The 19,634-nt window shown below is 41.2% G+C and overlaps 1 protein-coding gene across 3 annotated transcripts in view; it reads right to left on the reverse strand.

The window, feature by feature from the left end:
• Positions 1 to 4,006: 4,006 nt before the first annotated feature.
• Positions 4,007 to 19,634, reverse strand: part of SMAD1 (SMAD family member 1) — a 47,507-nt gene continuing 31,879 nt past the window's right edge. For all 3 annotated transcript variants that reach the window (XM_027721085.2, XM_027721082.2, XM_027721080.2), the window contains exons 3-7: positions 15,916 to 16,173; positions 13,137 to 13,253; positions 9,101 to 9,322; positions 6,814 to 7,070; positions 4,007 to 5,400 (exon numbers count right to left, since the gene is read on the reverse strand). In XM_027721085.2, the coding sequence (XP_027576886.1) occupies positions 5,257 to 5,400; positions 6,814 to 7,070; positions 9,101 to 9,322; positions 13,137 to 13,253; positions 15,916 to 16,173 (998 nt within the window). In that variant the 3' untranslated portion in view covers positions 4,007 to 5,256. The remainder of the gene's footprint in view (positions 5,401 to 6,813; positions 7,071 to 9,100; positions 9,323 to 13,136; positions 13,254 to 15,915; positions 16,174 to 19,634) is intronic.

Genomic DNA, 19,634 nt, shown 5'->3' on the forward strand with positions numbered 1-19,634 from the left:
AAAATTCCTGAAAGATGACTGAATCAATTCCAGGCAGCTCACAGCACATGAAGGCACACAGACATGTGACCTGTGGTGGCACAGGGACAGGAACAGCACCTCCTGAGGGTGGCAGCCCCTGGCAACAAGGACCACTTCAGCCAGCCCACACATATCAGTGGCCCCTGCCAAGGAGAGACAGCTACAGCTACACAGATTCATTTTGTCCCTCTGAGCAAGTCACCAAGGCAAGCGGAGAGTACGGAAGCTTCATTTCATAAACCAGACAAGTTATTTATTCTGGAGCCTGTTGGGAGAGAGAGAGATGACAAGAATGAGTGCCAGGCTTGCCTGTAGAGCTGAAGGCAGCAGTCAGGGAACACGACCACTAAATAGAAAGCCTGAGCACACTGGCTGACAAATTCTATCACTTCAGTCAGATGCAAAACAAGTGACATAATACTGCAGAGAGGAGAGAAGAGAATCTTAAATCAGTAAAAAAACTTTAAAGCAGTAAACCCAAGCAAAAGTGAAATCCAATAGCACAAACCTGTATATCTTCTTCTTCTTCTTCCTCTTCCAAAGAAGATTTAACACAGCAGGGGTTGAAAAAGTGGTTCCTGTGAAGCATGTATATCTTTATGGGTGGCTTCCAGTGCCTACAGCAACCTATGATTCTTTACCTGCCTTTGGCAGGCATCCTGTAGAGGGTTTTCTGTCTGACTGAAACATCCAGCATCCAGCAGGCATAAGAAAAGAATGAGAGAAAAAGCTACTTGCAAAGAGTTCAAAAAAATAAAGAAAGTCATCAAGAACATAGAAGTCAGGGAGGGGGTCTTAGGGAACAGAGAAGATGCTAGATCCCCTAAAGGATAACATGACAAGGGTGTCTCTCTTCGTTAAGTCAAGGGCAGAAAGGAACAGAGGAAAAGAAGAGCCATTTTCCCTTCCTTTCTGTACACAATTACAAACTTATTTGAAGAAATGAACTGTGAGATGATGCATGTAAAAAATATATTGCTCTATCATGACTGGTGATGGAAGAGTTATGTTGTATATTTAGGCAAACATCCAGAAAAAGGTGACTGCTAGTTCACGGTTATGAATCATGAATCCCAAGAGCAGGATAAGAGGCTACAATGTGCTTCACAGAACAAACCAGCAGCAATTAATAAAGAGAGCATCAAAACACAGCCAACTTCCAAAATGTCGATCAAATGCTTAACATGTGGCAAGACAAAGGAAAAATCAAGAAGACAGGCACACCAAGGAAGGTCCATATAAATTTCAGACCTCTCTGCGCTGATTTATTGTCTTCAAGAAATGATACTCATAGAACTACATTCATTGAGGCTAGAAAAGACAACTACAGTTGTGAAAACATAGCTATGGTAGCAAGAGAAGTGATTTAGAAAGCAAATGGCTTTAACAAAGTAGATAGCAATAGCAGGTCAGCAAGCATTAGAAGATCAGGTCCATGACTCTGTTACAGGATCTGTTAAAACATGAATTATTTCTCTCCATACCTTCCTAAAACCACACAGGTAACCATGACTACCTCTCTTAGTTTTCAACAAATCTTTTAAGGGTTCACCAGAGACTTTTAAATGGTTAAAAAGTCATCTCCACCTGGGGAGAATTATTTTATTTCCAGCACTGAAAAGCCAAAGCAGACATTTCAAAACATGTTCAGCTCCATGGCATTATTTGTCTCCACTTGTACTGTTCACTGCTTTTCCTCAATACTTTTTCTAAACAGTTATCCATGCCTTTCAGTTTCTCCTAACAGGGACTTGCCTTGGCTTTTCAAGGAGTGTCTTCTGTATTCAACTCTTTTGTTCAGAAGACTAAACCAAGGAAACTATGGGGAAATAAAACCAAATAAGCAGCAGGAACTCACCTGGTTACAGAGCTGACACTGTAGGCTCTGTCCAAGTTTCTAGCTCTCATCGTTCTCTGTTTTGTAAGAGGTCAGTGAGAAACACTTTTCCTTCTGTCTTGTCCTTTGCCTTTTCCAGCTTTCTGACTCCAGCTATCCCAAGTGGGGCAGATCAATAAGAAAACTTGTTCAAATTGCTCCAAAAATCTTCACAAGAGCATCAAGCTAGCAGTTGCTTCCTCCCAGGTAACTTCTGCCCTGCCTCCTGTGTTTCTGGCTACTAGTCTGTTGTGGTTTAATCTCAGCTGGTAACTAAGCACCACACAGCTGCTCACTCACCCCAGGTGGGGTGAAGGAGAGAATTGGGAGGGTAAGAGTGAGAAAACTTGTAGGTTGAGATAAAGACAGTTTCATAAGTAAAGCAAAAGTCGCACACACAAGCAAGGCGAAACAAGGAATTCATTCCCTGCATCCCATCCCCAGAACAGCAGGGTCTCATCACGCATAGCAGTGACTTTGGAAGACAATCACCATCACTCCAAATGTCCCCTCCTTCCGTCTTTTTCCCCGTTCTACACTCTGAGCATGAGACCATGTGGTCTGGGATATCCCTTGGGTCAGGCAGGGTCAGCCATCCCAGCTGTGTCCCCTCCCAACTCCCTGCAGCCTCCTTGCTGGTGGGGTGGGGTGAGAGGCAGAAAAGGCCTTGACTGTGTAAGCCCTGCTCAGCAGTAACAAAAACATCCCTGCTCTATCAACACTGTTTTTAGCAAAAATCCAAAACACAGCCCCATACCAGCATTGTGAAAAGAAATTATCTCTACCCCAGCCAAAACCACAACAGAGTCTCAGGTGCTATTCCAATCCGCTCATCCTGTTTAATAAAGTACAGCTGAGATACTCTGGGCCATCACATGAAGGTGCACTTTTGCCTTGCCCCTAACGTCTCCACACCCCAACCAAAAAGCTGGCTAACAGATAAAGAAAATATTATGTATGCAGCATTTCAACAGTATCAATAAAATAGAAAAACTGACAACAATTTTTAGGAACTTACAAAAACTGGGATCTTGCCGGTCCCAGTTAATTCAGATTACCATTGAAAATTTCTGAGGTACTGCAGAGAGAGTATTTTCTAATTTTAATCTCCATTTAGGAAAAACAGAGAGGCATTACAGCCCAAAACTCAAAAGACAGTAACATTCAAAGCAGTCAGAACATAAAATAGTCTTTTCTTATTCCAAAGCTATTTCAAAGTTTACCAGGATCATCCAAACATGAAAACATCCAAATAGAAACGCTCTTGAGACTTGCATGATGGATGGTTATAGCACTAATTAAAAGAAGTCACTACCTCACAGCTGCATTCCAACAAAAGGAATGAAACTGGTTGGGAGTCAATGTAGCAGGGGCTGAGCACAGAAAAGACAGAGACAGTGACTGAGCAGCAAAAGGCATTCTTTTGCTTTTTGGTCATCTTTAAATTTTCTTTATTTTAAAGAGTTACATTTGTGCTATGACTGACTCGTTACGAAAAAGATATGTTAAACTGAATCTAAAAAAATAAAATAGCTGTTCTTGGAATTTAAAAATACAAAAAAGTCAATAACCAAGTCCTCCTTAATCGGGAACTCAAACATCGTGGATTTTTTTTCCCCTTAGCAGGGGAAGAAATGTGAATTTTAAAAATGTATACTAAGTTGAGAGAAAGAGAGAAAGAAAGAGAGAGAGAAAGAGAGAAGGAGAGAGAGAAAGAAAGAGAGAAAGAAAGAAAGAGGGATTGCCTCATTCTCCAAAAAGGGCTATTACTCCTTGCGGTGACACACACACGTACGTCTGGCTGAACACACATTCATCTCTGCTGCTCAGCTGTCCCTCATGCTCCTGTGAGCGCTCCATGGTCCACTTTAGCCAAGCACAGGCACTGGAACTCTGGTCAACCCCCAGTCTCTCCAACTCCATAATCCCAGCACCTGACAGACACTTTCCAGCTGCAGTGGGACAGTCCTTCCCTCACCCCTCCCCAGAGCAAAAGCAGAAGCGTGGAGAAAGCTCAGCTCAGCATGTCTTCATTTTTTGTTGTTCCTCCTCAGGACTATATCTTTATCTGGTTTGTTAAGAGTCTACTAAGAAGTGGACAAGACAAGGTTTTAATCAAATGTAAGCAGTAACAACAGGTTTTATTCAAAACTTCCAGTAAAGAGGACCCACTAGTTTTGGAATAAAGATACTTAAAAGTACTACAGCTTATGTGAATATAAAAGATCAAAGAGAAGAAAATAAACCAAGTAGTAAAAAAAAATAAAAATTAAAAATATATATATATTTTTTAAGTTTGAAATAGACCCATATGGTGATACTGAAGTCCTCCAAACAATTAACAGTTACTAGATTTGGCAAAACAAGGTTCTCTTACAAAATTAAAAGCCTACTTCTGTTACATAAACTGTATAAAACTGCTCAATAGTTAAAGAGCATTCTGTACAATTTTGTCTTGAAATACACAAAGCTGCAGCCTTCAAACTGCAGCGATTAATAATTTTGTCCTCTTCATGGGTAAAAGAAACTTTGCAGTTGTTTTGGGGGAAAACGAAGAGGCAAAAATAGTCAGAATTAACAAGATGAAGCCACCATAAAAACAAAATGCACAGCAAAATTCAGACCTCAGTTTAAACTAGCACGCTATGTTTACAATATATTCTACATTTCAGTTGTCATTTTCCCCTCCCACTCCCACCTCCCCCCATTCAAATATTCCTAATTCCTTTACGGTCTAAATCTAATTAATTTCTAAACTTTCAAATACACCATACATACACTTAGCAAAAAACATACCTGACATTCTTACAGCAGTATGGTCAGGACACAGTTTCAAAGATAGTACACAGTTATTGAGATTAAGCCTTATGAATTTTACTTTTAAAGAGAACAGCAACCATCAGTTCAGACAAATGTTTTTAAGATGTCCTGAGGAGAGCCTGCAAAGAGCAGGCTTCACCAACATCGGCTCTTAGCTCCAGAGGACACAGGGGAAAACACGGATGTAAGGAAGGAGAACCTCAAGAGCGCCAGCTAAAGGAAGATCCTTCGGGAACTCGGTCCCACGGGCTGTGATCCCGGCTCGGTCGTCCCTGTTGTACTAAGGCCAGCAAGTCAACTTTGCCACAGTAAGTTACAACGTAAACTAACGTTCTTTATACCAACAGTATGTCAAAGGGGTTTATTTATCTTGTTTTCTGAATCCAACAGTTGGTCACAGAAGTCAAGTATTTTCATGGCTCTTATTCAGCTGTTGCCAGTTCAGGGGAGAAAAAATAAATGTGTGTGTGTCTGACTCATACGTCTTTCAAGTACATGCAAGGCTCAACTGCTTCCAAAATGCAGGAGTTTGGGACCTTTTAAGACACTGAAGAAATAGGATTATGAGGAGAGCCCATCTGAGTAAGTACTTTATCCAGCCACTGGAGGGGACCATGAAGATGTATCTCTATCCAGCATGGAGTGCTCGTTACATCCTGGCGATGATACTCAGCTCCCCAACCCTGGAAACAGAATCATAAGTGGGGAAAGAAAAAAAATCACCTTGTTTTATAATATTAAATATGTGAGAAGCATCCTTCTTTCTTAACAAGTTATCTTTCAAGTGTCATTATCAGCAGGGTAGCATAACATCCTTGATGCATCAACTTTTATCACAGTTCAACAAACAAATCAAAAGCTAAAAAAAGTAATAAATGTGGTGAAAGTATCGTTTTGAGATCTCTTGATCTCTTGGAATGGAAGTCTTTAAAGTCTTAAAGACATAATCTGTGGCAGTGCAAAATGTCACCATAGATCACTGCCAGCTGCCTCAGGTCCTAGGAAAGGCTCTGAAAAGGGGGGTAATAAAGTCTTCTCTGCCAAGACCAAAACCAGAACAAATTGGGGGGAAATGCTGCCAAACAGATCACCAAATTAAAAAATGAGGTCTAAGAGTGATGTGGAAGTGGGGATGAGGCATCTGTCTGACAAGAACCAAAGTGTCATTCTCTGGATGAACATAGTAAACTGAGCGGTGAAGTCAGAAACGCTACTCCTTGGAGAAAGAGGGCATGGTCATTGCCCACGTGTTTCTCAAGTTAAGACAAGTAGGTTTTGTTTCAGCTCATACCTGATTCAGTTACAGTAATTACCAAAGATATAAAGAGATATTTAAACAGCATTCAAAATTGTTTTGTAAGTAGTTTTGGGGGCAGGTCTGGAGACAAGGCTATGACATCCACAGATACAGTTTGCTCTGCTCTGTATCAACCCCTAATGAAGGGATTACCCAGCTCCCAACAGAGGTGGCAGCAGCTCTGAACACTGTGCAGTGCAACACCCCATACACAGGAGGTTCTGTTTGACTGTTCAGGCAGCACCGCCGTACAGCTCTGTAGGATGTTGAGCTATAAACAACCTATTCCATTTTAGGAATCAGATGTGTCTTAACACATCTGAAAGTTTCCATCCTCCTATCATGAAGAGCACTTCAGCATATTATCACCTTAATTCAATTACTTCCATGTGTATGACCAGCCCTTTTATATCAGTACCTGTGCTGACACTCAAAACATCAGCCACATCACAAATCGTGACCTTGCATGCCCTCCTACAATAGAAAGGTTATTATTCCAAACAATTACTGCAGCTCCCAATCTGGGAGCTGCTGATCAATATTTAGAGGACTTATGGGAAGAAACACCTTCTTCAAGTCACCCCAAGCTTTCAGAGTATGTGTGTCAGATGGATTTCTCTCCACAAATACAACTTCATTTCTCTAAGATCTGTCTTACACTTAACGAGCTTTCCATATGTAAAATTCAACAGCTTTTAACAGGTTGATGGAGGGAGTTACTGGACCATTCAAAGTCACCACACTATGAAACAATAATTTATTCTGCTTATGAAATAATCTCAAGGAAATTTTCACATACCTTTACAAAACTCATACGGAGGGTGCACATCTTAGTAAGCTCGTAAACTGTCTCAAAGCCGTGGTTCACGGACTGAGCCAAAAGCTGAGCAAACTCTTGATTATTGAAAATCTTCAAACTGCAGCCACTGGGGATTTTGCAGACCGTGGTGGGATGGAACCCATGATGGTAGTTGCAGTTCCGACTTTGCACAAAAATACTGCTGTCACTGAGACACTCAGCATAGACTTCCCCACCAACATAATAGAGATGGACACCTGGGAGGAGAAGGTTTAGACAAATTCACACTGTGCATCTGTTTTTCATGCTCTTTCTCCACAGAGATAGGGTTTCTGCTTAAAGAGATAAACATTAACTGCATATCAAACATTATCTGTCTTTAAACTTGATTTTTACTCTTCTGTTTCATCAGCAGGAGATTTGGAAGGAGGGTATTTTATATATGTATATAAAAGAGGAATCAACATGTTGTATATTCAACAATAAACTAGCAAGCACTGTAGTTCTGATGCACTGCACTGGATGCACTACATTGGATGGCTTGAACTTTTTCTCACTATATTTATGTAGAACAATAATTGGGAATGCAAGCAGAGAGAGCAGAAACCAAATTATTGCATAATATGTAGATACTAAAGCAGCCCCAAGCTGGATTCTCTGGAAAAGTCTTTAATGATAATTTGGGTAGCAGGAGTTTTGTCAGCTAGCTTTAATTCCAGAAAGCTAGGGGGAAAAGGAAAATGGCCTTTATATTCCTCAGACATATCTGCCAAATGAGGGTACACACCAATTTTACAGTCCTTTCCCCTTCTAGAGCCTACTGCCTCACCTGTTATCAATGGCAGCAAAGCCCCAGAAAAGCAACATACAGAGGACCTTTGTGTCAGTAGGAGTCAATGCCAAAGGCTTTGAGAAAGCAAGAAAATTCACCTTCTGTGTTTAAAAACGGTTTATTTGCTATTTAAACCTTTCACCTCCCACAATGTCACAAATCACAGAGGTGAACACACAGAATTAAAACACTCAACTGCACTCTGGTAAGAAAGCCTTGACTGTGCTCTGTCATGGAAGATTTTGCCGCTGATTATGTGTGTACCTGTGTGGGTACACATATACTCCCACCTGATCTGCAAAAACATTTATGGCTATGTCTTCAAGTCTGGGATTTACTCCTCCTTCCTCAAAGACAAACTGCTCTGCATCATCATCACTTGTACACATTGACTCATTCAACGGCATCCGTGTCTCTTCCACACCCTGCTGCGGTACGGACGCAGTTAAGTGCTTCAGCAGAACTCTGCTTGCAGCTGGGTTACTTTTAACAGGAAAAAAATGAATGAGGTGTTAAATAAATACCCTGATACTCGGTAAGATGGATGGGGAGGAAAAGAAGGAAGAAGTATTAGCACTTGAGTGGGAGAGCACAGGTGTGATGCACTGCTGAGAGCTGCACCAGTTCTCGTCTAGAGGAAAGCTCTACGCACTGAGAGCTCAGACTCAAGGAAAGGACCTGACTGTTCTCTTCAGTTTCAGTTCCTTCCTCCTCTGAGGAAGATACTTCATGAATTGGCACTTACAACATCCAACCCACTGTTTGGGCATGCTGAACCCTCAACTGTCTCAGAAAATTTAGAGTTTACTAATAACATAAATACCTAAAAAATTTGCCTGGCAGGAATGGCAGGGGGCGATTTCAGTTTTGCCTGTCATTTGCATGACAGGTGAGTTCTCAGAAAAGAGGACTGTATTAGTCAGGCATAAAACAGAAGCTTTTCTCTTTTGCAAGACACTGCCACAACCATAGAAGGGAAGCACAAAATTCTCACTGAAAGAATCACCAGCCTGTGAAAAATGCATTTGGAATAAACTGTTCTAGGAGGTTGTCTCCCAAAACATGTTAGGATAGCTAATTTATGTTGGAACTAAGGATAGCTAAAAAATTTGGTGCCAAGAACCACAGTTTGCACTTCCATATACACCAATAATCAAGATAAATCAAGACAGTTCATTAGACAAACTGCCTTACCCTCTCTAATTAAGATTTTGATAGCCTTCAGGCAATTATAAAATTGATTAAGGGTAAAAGCTTCCTGTAATTACACACCAGGTAAGAACAATAGTTTGTTTATAAGGCTAGGCCAGAAAATTATATGTTTACTGACACAAGCACTTATCCCACATACTAGGGAAGACCAGCTTGCTCTGGAGACAAGTGGCCCAGGTTGTCCTGACTAAGGGAAACGCCCCCTGCCCTACTCCAAAATGGACACGAAGATCCAGAGCTCACCTTTGCCAATGTGCCGCCTGGTGTTCTCGATGGTGGAGTTGCGGTTAACGTTGGAGAGCAGCCCCAGGCAAAACCTGTTCTTGTTGTTGGAAGGATCAGTGAAGCCATCCACCAGGATGCTGGTGGAAGAAGCGTGGAATGCCTCCCCGACGCGGTTGTTCAGCTCATAGTAGACAATGGAGCACCAGTGCTTCGGCTCCTCGTAAGCAACTGCCTGGACATCTGTACAGCAACAATGGAAATGTTACAGTCTAACAGTGCTGGAATACAGGCTTGAGGTGTAAAGAGTCATCACCCTGCAGGTTTTGGCTGAAGATCACTGAAAGATGAGTTGGATAAGCAACTGCAGCTAAATGAGGGCTCCTCTATCTTCAGTCGCTTTTGAACTTTTCATAGCCACGTACATATAGTAGAATAATTTCAACTCAAGACTGAAAAGGGACAAAGGTTGGTACTAGATGTGAGCAGAAAAGTGCAGGAAGCTCCTGGGCACATACCAAGCAGTGCCCCACTATCCTTGTCCTATCTTCTTGCAACATGCTATGGTGCAATTCCACACAGCAGAGAAATGCTGCAACTTACAGCCCAGCTTTCTTTCCAATTTAGTAGATGAACTTCTAATTCAGTTCATTTTATACTCTACTAACAAATGAAAAGTCCCCTCTTTGCTTACTGCAAAGCTGTATAGTAACAGGGAGAAACAGCATCACACAATTGCACCAAAGACCATTTCTAACTTCAGGTATAAAGAAGCATAACAAGGCAGCTTAAATATACAGTCAGCAGGTCAATCTTTCAGCACTCAGAGTGTGCCCAAATCTTTCTCCTGGGCTTTTTGGGGGAATGGTAGGAAACTTCAAAAATGTAAGAGAGGTTGATATTTGTCTGCAGAACATGCATAAAGCACATCTGCAATATGAACAGATACTGCTGGGGATTGGAGGCTGAACAGGGCATAACACACAGATCCTGGCAGTTACACTGGGCTGGAGAGCAGATGAAATGGAGGAAGATATTATTTAATGAGGACTTTTCATTCATCAACTGCTACCAAATGCAAAATCCCAACTGTTCATCACCAAAAGAATTACTTGTTGAATGACAGCAAGGATTCCTCAGAATGGGGTTTTTCAGACACTAGTAACAAGAAGCTCCTCCTCAGCAGCTCCTAACTGAAGCTGGGAATTGTGCAGGGAATTACTGGTTCATTTCACGTGGAGGTCTTGAAGCAACACTTGTGACTGTGCACGGGGAACAATTTCTCCAGATGATACCAAAGGTCCTTACCAAAAAGTTTCCCAGTGGGTGTCCAACAACAGCATGGGCTTCTTCAGATATCTCCACCCATTCTTTAAGGTGCCAAATACAGCTACAAATTAGAGAAATGCCTCCAAATAAAATGAGGCTAGTGAAGGGATGTGGTTGCTTTATGTGGTTTCTTTTGAATGAAGGATACTATATCACTACTAAGCAAGCAAAGTTGGACTTGCTGCTAAGATACCAACTTTGCAGATACCAACTACAGGTAAAAGTGCTAAAATGAAAATCAGACTGGTATTATGGGAAAACTTGTATTTCTGGCCAGAGATTTCCTTCTCCCAGCTCCAAGTATTTACAAAAGTTAGCCAACTACGATCAGTGTTCATATCTTCCTCTGTTCACAGATCACATCTCTGTGAGTTTCTGTTACATGCAAAACAAAAAAAACCAGAAGTCCCCCTCAAAAACCAGCAGTACATCATAGATACAAAAGGTGGCAAAATAATCAAAAGCAGGATAACACATCCTACATCACTGTGCAAAACTTCTGAGTACAGTGTTTACTGGTAATAACTTGCTTGAAACACTGGTTTTAAGCTTATCTTTCTCGACATTCTGGCACTTTCTATCCCTTCACATCACCAAAAAAAAACCCAACAAAAAAACCCCCACCACAATAAAAAAGAATAAAAATCAGTCATGTATTATTAGTAAGAGGTTACTACACTTTTAATTCCCATAAAGGTGCCAGTGATTATCAAAGCTGCAGCTTTGCCCCAGTTCTCAAAGTCAGGAAGAAATCTTGCCAGCTGGCCATTCTTACAGAATTAATCATATCTCTCTCACACAGATTTCATACTGACTTCCTCACATTTGCTTTAAGTCATGCAGAGCAGGTGCGTTTAGTCTCTCTATTCCCAGCATGGGCCAACAATGGAAATTACCCAATTTCATTGACAGGATGCAGCTTGTTAAATCAAATCTCTTAAGACTAACAAATCACCATAAAGAACAAGCTCCTAAAAAGTTTGCAGCACAAACGGTGCAGTAAGTTCACAGCAAAAACTCTTCTTTCACAACCTGCAGCAGATTTTTTTTAGAGTACTACAGTAACAGCTTACATATATGAATAATAAACATGAGAAGGTATAAAAAAGGCTGGTGGTTTTTTTTAATGAAGGGACAGAGATGAAAATCCATTCTACTAAACTACTAGGAAGGGATAATGCTAATAGACACAATTTTTATTTTGAAACGGTTGAATGCTGAAAAGCAAGAAGAAAAATGTAAACCTTTTTCTCTTTATCAACTCTCATGTAATGGAGGAATTCCATGGTAGTTGTGCATACTGGGAGAGGGACACATATGCAAAGGTTTGCAGTTAGACCCCAAATTCCTGAAAAACTATTCATACACACACAGAGTGTATTGGATCAGCAAAAAGTGGAAATGCTACAGATGAGGTTTATCACGTGTAAAGCTTATTCCAAGCAGAGAGTAAATAGGTTAACACAAAAGCTATCCAAATTGTTCTAAGAGGGCAAATATACTTCCTGAAACCAGACATTAAGAGGAGCAGAAAACAAGTACCAAAAAAAAAAAAAAAGGAACAAAAAATTCCAAACCACCACAGTTAAATTGTTCATATGCTTGTGATCTTGATAATCATTCTGGCACAGCATTCCAGCTTGCTGCTCTTTCTTGGCATGAGCCACAACTGTGTAAGCTCATGTGTTCTCTAAAGGGGCCATTTCTCCCAACGTGATGAATGCACTAAATCCTTTACTCAGCAGTCACGGCTGGCTGCGAAGGCTTTAAAGAGCAATGTGTAAAAAGATGTCTCTGTCACAGTACATAAAGCAATAGGGTTTTTTTTTTAAGTACAGATTTTTAAAGTCTGTAGCAGTGCCACACCTAGGGCAGACAACTCTGCATTCTGAACCAAGAGTTATCACTGCATGACTCAAAGATGAAAGAAAAATGGGAAGAGAGAGTGGAACAAAATGAAATACAAAAAAATTCAAATGCCCTTATAACCAGGAGAAGGGTAACTTATTAAAAGCAGAGCATACTCTTCAAGGACTGAAGTTTAGAATTCAGGACAAAAACATAACAAAAAAGCACAATTTTATAAGATGTACTCCCTCAGAGGAAAAAATACAGATATTCCAGTTGCCCATGTAACATGTCTCTGGGCATTTACAAAACTGACAGTATTAGCATCCATCCTCTGATCAAGTCTCTGCTTGGAGAGCTATCCTTGACTATATCTACTGCCATCCAGAATTCAGTAGGCTTTATATAGCATCAACTGTATTGTTCCAATAAATCAATGTAATCATAGGAAAAAAAGAGCTTCCCTTCCTTGCCCGTGTGTAAGCTCAGTATCACGTGCAGAAACGTGCAGTATCATAGGAATTCTTTCTGTTCAGAGATTAGTGGAAATTCCCAACAGAAAACATAAAATTACTTTAGCCATTGAGTTGGTTGGGAGTAAGAAAGTAATAAACCTCATATATTTTACATTTTTAAAGAGTCATGGGATTAGCTTCCTGTCATAAATAAATATTTACATTTATAAATAATCACCGGCTTCATTATTTCATCCCTTACAACAACATAAAAAAATTACATGGCTGGGTTTTTTCTTTCCTACAGATAAAAATTTCCATGAACAACGTCCATCCAAAATTACAACTCAGTTATCACTGCTAAGCTCTGAAGGTTCTTCACTCTTAAGAAGCGAAGCAGCAAACAAGAAGGGAGAAGTGTTTACCTCCTCTGTGTATGTCAGGGGGAATTGCAGGTGCCATCATGTTGGTATCCATCGGCTGGGAGGTATCGTGTGTCATCTGATCTTCCGGAGGCAGGTAAGCAGGAGGGGGAGTATCAGCTAAATATAGAAAAGGCAGAGATACACGAGTCCTTTCCTCTCTTCAAAGAATATCTACATATCCACATAAACAGTTTTAGCCTGGAAATGCTTCCAGCCTGACTCAGCTATAAACTTCCACCCACCAGAAATCTGAAAAAGCAATCATGGACTTTGAATCAGGAAAGCAAAGAATTACTGTGCATATTAATCACAACTGTGGTAAAAACAAGTCACTTCATCCCCACTTAAAGCCACAAAAGAAAGCTCAGCTGTGTTTCCAGCCCATGATTTTGCAGGTTGAAAGTGTCATACAGACATTAAGGCAGAAAGAGGTCTCAGGACCCAGCCACAAGTAGATATCAATTATGGTAAATGTGAACAGCAGTTGGAACAGAAAACTTTCAATATGAACTTTTCTGTTTCCAACACAATTCCACCAGCAAAGTATGCAAACATCCCAGATATATCCAGGGCCTTATCATTGTCAGTTCAGAGTATTAGCTCTGTTTCCCTAGGCTGGGAAGAGTAGAAAGTGTTCAGGAACCCAAATTCTACAGAAGCAGCTGTCTGGGTCTGGGATTTACTTGTCGGTAGCTCTGCACGGTCCCATTCAGAACTGAATCACTAGCACAAACCTAACCCATGTACAGTGACTGTACTCACTAACATACTGCCTTCAGCCCTCTTTGAAGCGTCCCAGCCAGGTACTCAACACTGCCCTTCAGCTGCATATCCCACTTCTGGGAAAGCTTCCCAAAAGGTTTCTTAGAAGCTACAAGAAGCTGCCAATGTCACCATTTCCCAATACACCAGGAGACTCTCTCCTCCAAATCAACTGTACAGAGGTACATGCAAGAGAGAGAAACCCTTGCTTGTGCTGCAGAAGCTGAGATTAGGTTACCACTGTGCTATCTGGTGAACACGGCTGCTGCTCATCCCACATTTACTTCCATTACTGAGAGTATGGATTGCAAACCACCACAGCAAATAATCACAGGGGCCTCCAAAACTCTGAAAACTAAATTAGCATCAACAAAAGGCAGGAGAATGCTTTGTAAGTTTGGGGGTTTTTTTTGTGGAGTGGTGGTTTTGTTTGTTTGGGGGTTTTTTTAATGTATTTTTTAAGAAAAGAAATGTTCATGAAATTTATTAACTACTTATTGTTTAGAAGGTATTTTGTTGAGAGCTTTACATCTAATGCTGGCAGGTACTTTGCTAATTCCCTTGCTTCAATACCCTCAGTTGGATGAGAAAGCAGCAGAGAAGGACAGAGATGACAACAGGGCTGCATTAAAAGCTTAACAGACTGCACTTGATTTTGAGTCTCATGTTTTACTAAGCCTTAATGGTTTGTGTGTGTGCAAACATAATGTGAGTGATGCACAAGATTCTAAGGCCACAGGCAACAAATTAGCTAGTATCTAGAAAGTTTTCAAGATCTCTGGATAACTGCTTTCCTTCTCTTTTTTTTTTTTTTATTTCCCAAAAGTCAGCCACTTTCCTCATTAATGCAAGGCGGACAACTGTATCCATCCTTGACGGACATCAAGGACATCAGTGTCCTGACCTCTCCTCTAATTCAGTTTCTTCACTGCAGCTGCTGACATTATGGGCATGTGGACAGAACAGACCCTCAAAGATCAAGTGAACTTCCACAGGCCAGCATTCAGGAAGAGCTTGTTAGGTCTTTATCTCTGCTGGAAGAGCCCCAACCACACCAATCGTATTAAAAAATAATAATAATTTAAAAAAAAAAAAAAGACAGCTCTTTTCATGGCAATTTCTCACATTTTTTAGAAAAGCCAATACAAACTCCTTTCTTTCAGCCTCTGCAAATTCAGTAGTCTTCAATCGGGAGAGGGAAATTTGAAAGAGAAGCAACTATCAACATCAGAAATCCATGGAAGTTAATTTCATGTAATAGGAAACAGATTTTCACAAGTCTGCTGCTTTGTTTACACATGCCCTCCCTCAGCCCCTGAAGAAAACAGGCAAACAACATCAGTAAGCATTTGTACTGAGTCCTTCCCCCAGCATTTAAATCAAGAAATCTGCCACAAACTGCATCTGCAGTATTTTTATCAACCCCCATGTAAAGACCAAAAAAAGACAGTTTCACAGAATTTTCTACAGACACCAGTGAACAAAGAAAGGTTGTTATTTCTCTGAGTTTAGCTAGCAAAACAGCCTGAAGATTTCTTTTAAGGGCTTGTTTTTCAGCTGAAGTATACTTGCATCTTGAAATTACATCACTGTGTGAAGAAATTGTTATCAAGTAGCAATAACATGATCACCTTGGGAAATATCCTTTTTCTGCAGAACTAAAGCTTTGTGCTGAAGGTATGATGATCTCTCTCTTAAGCAAGTGATCTCTAGCATTACACTTCTGGTGCATTAAACACACTAAGCTTTGTGGGCTAAACTGCTGAACTGGTCCCCAAAACATTTTGGATCCCTCTCCCCACCCCACAAGAGTTTTACTGTAGTGGTTTGACTGTGTTTGAAAGAGGCATAATATTAAAACAGAGATTATACAGTCTTTATTACCTTACATCTCTCAGCTTGCCATTGAACACAAGAGTTAGCTGATAATTTGGTATTAATAAGCAAAAAAGCCATGATACCAGTGATGTCCAACCACCTTCTCCCTTCTCAAGGGGAACAAAAGTTGAAACTATACCTGGCATCTGGAAAGGACTTCCTGGGTCTGAGCTGGCTGGAGAATGTGGATAGGTGCTACTGCTGCTTCCAGGAGAGTTTGGATAGCTGCTGTTGGGCGAGTGGGGGAACGGGTGGCTATTGGGTTGCTGAAAAGAGTCCGGGAAAGTAGCGTTGTGCGGCATGTGGGGCTCGTTCTGTCCCAGGTTGCGGAATTGCGCCAAGAGGCTGTGCTGGGGGTTGTACTCACTGTGCCTTGGAACCAGCACTGGAGGAAGGACTGGAAAGGGAGAAACAGAGAAAAGCCACAGTGTTAGAGACTCAGTTCTGAAGGCTATATAGGGGAAAAAAAATCCCACATTCTTCCTCCCCTACGGCACATTCACATCTGTCTTAAAAACAAGGTAGTCAAATCTAGGGGCACATGTCTAAGCAAGAGCTCTTCCTTACATCCGGTTACTGCATAGCTCGAATTCATAGCGATCGTGCTGGATACCTGCTCTGCCAGATGGGAGCTTGTTTGCACAGAGGGCCAGCGAAGAAGAGCCAAGATACAAACCACAGTTCTGTGTTCCAGTTTTACTCGCACGAAGAAGTGCTGGGAAGTGAGCGCGTTACAGGGCTGACACGATCCCGCTGATCACATAATGGCCCATAACCCAAACCCTTGTTAATAAGAACAGGTATTTTTTTTCTCAAGACAATACTAACAGGCCTTGAACTCGGTCTGGTCCCAACAGCTGTAATTTTATTTTTAACCTGGACTATGTTCTTACAAGTCACTATTAAAAGGGTTATTAACTCTTCAAGTCAGTTTACAAAGTGCGCAATTTAAACAAAACTATGTAGTTCAGAAGAACCAACTGAGCAGCAACTGAGCTGCAACTGTATGCTACTGTGGGATCAGAGAAACATCAGAAGCTGCTAGTCTCACCACACTTCAGAAGCCTTCTCACCAGCGGAGAAACAAAGGTCTCTTTTAAACTAGGAATATGAACATGATACCAGATACACTAAGATAAAAGAATCAACTCTTTTTCCAGTGCCTCAGCTTCTATCCTTGAATGCCTCACAGCAAAGTCCAAGCTAACCGGAGGATTAAAAGCTAGAGATTTCTGGGTGACAGGGAGAAGAGGAGAGGCAAGGGCTGGGAGAGGGAGATCCATGCACAAAGTAGTGGAAGAGAAATAAAAAAGCTATTCCTCTTCATATCTTCACTCTTTGGCAACTCTGTTTCCCAACTCCTTGGCTGAGCAGGACTGGAAGAAATCCCCCCTGGATAGCCTGCCTTCAAGGGAGGGTGCCAAAAAACCAACAAAAACCAGGAAAAGCAAGCCAAAGCTACCATCCTCTCTCCCCGAGACTCCTGCCATGGCCCCAACACCTGGGCATGCAGAAGAAGAACAGGAGCATTTATACACAACAAGCCTCTACAGACATAACTATCACTCAGATTAAGATGTTTTGGAGACAACTGCTTCATTAAAAGGCTGAATTGCAAACTAAATTACCAACTAAAAAAAAAAAACCCCAAAACACAAAACAAATCCCAACATTTTCTTGACAAGAGAAACAGGTTCTTCCAGGACACTGGGGCATCTTTACTCTTCCAGCACTTTGCTATTACAGAAGCATTTAGATATTTACTTAAGTGTCCTGAAGCCCAAGAACATCAGGATACTGCTCTACACATAAGCTAGGTCTGAGGTCTAGATCCATGTTTAAAATTGATACAAATGTATGCCACACAGAAAACTCACTCTCTATTCCTAAAATCACAGATTAACTAAAAAAAAAAAGGAGCGGGTTTCCCTTGCTCTTTCTTTCTGCATATGCCTAAGAGAGAAATTAAGCCACCATTTTTGCCTGCTAGTGGCATTAATGCATGAGAAGTCAGGTCCCAGAAACCTTTATTGAACATACACTTAAAAAAACCCAGCCCTCCCTACTGCAATTAAGGCTGCCCGTTAAGAGTCAGAAGGAGGTTTCAAAGACTTAATCTGATGTCTCCATTTCTAAGAACAATTTCACTGAGATTCCAACAGGACAAGCTGCATCTCCCTCAGCTGAGCAGACCCTTTCTTGCCTCCAACACAACTATTCTCATATGCCACTGGAAAAGGCCATTAAAAAAAAAAGTTACCCAACATTCAGGTGGACATCACAAATCCCCTGATTCACAACATGTCAAAGCCAAGCTCTCTGAACATTAGGGTCTCTCAGAATTACACTTTTTCTGTTAAACCTAGCAGTCTTTTTGCAGCTAGGTCAAGCACTATTTAATCACCATAGTCAACATTTGCTGGGCTAATAAATTAGCCAGTGAAAAAAGCAACAATGAGATCATGTGTTAAAATGTATTTTCCTTTTCCTGTCTTTATGATTCCTCCTTACTTTTCCAAGCATTAAAAACACAGCTTTCCTATCTCTTCCTTTCCTATGGATGAAGGTCAAACCATTAACTTTTCTGAAGTTAATTTGTACAGAAAGTACATCACCTACCTTTCCCATCCTCTACCTCATATTAAACAATGACACACATGACATCAGAGGAAGCCACATGATTTACAGCATTTTAAAATAGCAGGAGAACAGGATATTTTCTGTATGTTTTCTGTAATTAAATTAATGCAGTGCCAGGTTTTCCCAAGGTATATATACATGTTTTCTCCTGTTGGGCAGAACCGCTGGAGAAGTTTAGAAGGACTTGAAATAAAAACAAGTCTCCTCTTCCCAAGTCTCCTCCTTGCCGACCTATGCTTTTTGTCCAACTACTTCAACCTCCAATGATTAAATGCCAACTTCTTCAAAACACACACAGAAAAGAGGGAAGGGGGGAAAAGAATACAACTGGTATTGATACAGCACAAATAGGCTCAAAAATATCATTGTAGAATTTACTTTGAGTGCTGCCCCTAATTCACATCCTCCCTGCACACACACAACTTTAAACAAGGAGGAAAAAGCCCTGAAAGGCCACATCAGCTGGGACAGAGACTACAGTGCTCCAGTTAGTCCAACTCCAAGGCAGTCACTCACTGCCATACCCTGATCTCTCTGCAGCTCACAGGCTTTTTTGCGGGGAAGCTGCTCCTACTGGAGTCACAAAGGAGTTAATTTGAGTGCTGTTCACTCAGGAGTGAAGACATGAGCAGGGGCTGGGCCCTTCCCGAGTATGGAAGGCAGCCAGGAGTTCAAACCATAAAGGGGGATGCACACCCCTCTTGCTCCCCTCACCCCTGTGCAAGGCACTGAGCTTCTGGTCAGGTTGCAGACCTCAGCCATATGGAATAACAAATTACTGAGGCTCAGTACAGCAAGGGAGGAGGCTGATCTCTGCTGCAGCTGCCAGCTCCAGGAAGAGGTATAACTGAAGGGGAGAAAGCATGAGAGAGTTACTCAGTGCTAAGCCAGCACACCTGTTGCTATAAAATAGTGAAGCAGTGCACATCTTTTGCCGTGCAGATCTCTGCAGGATGTGCCTCTAACCATTTGCAGACACAAGGTCTCCCTTCCTCTTTACCCTCTTCACCGGAAGGGAACACAGATATAATAAAAAGAAATTAATTTTTTTTTTAATTATCATCAGTAGGGATGCATACATTTAAAGGAAACATATTATTGAATACACTGTTGTCTTAAAAAGCTACTGCAACAGATTTGCAAACTCAACCTCATTAAAATTAATGGAGTAGAACCACAAGTCATCCGACAGCTTGATTTCTGTAATTCTTCAAACAC

Source organism: Pipra filicauda, unplaced genomic scaffold (genome assembly GCF_003945595.2).
Source record: "Pipra filicauda isolate LSUMZ 115617 unplaced genomic scaffold, ASM394559v2 scaffold8_size5757611_pilon, whole genome shotgun sequence".
In the NCBI taxonomy this organism is placed as follows: Eukaryota; Metazoa; Chordata; class Aves; order Passeriformes; family Pipridae; genus Pipra; species Pipra filicauda.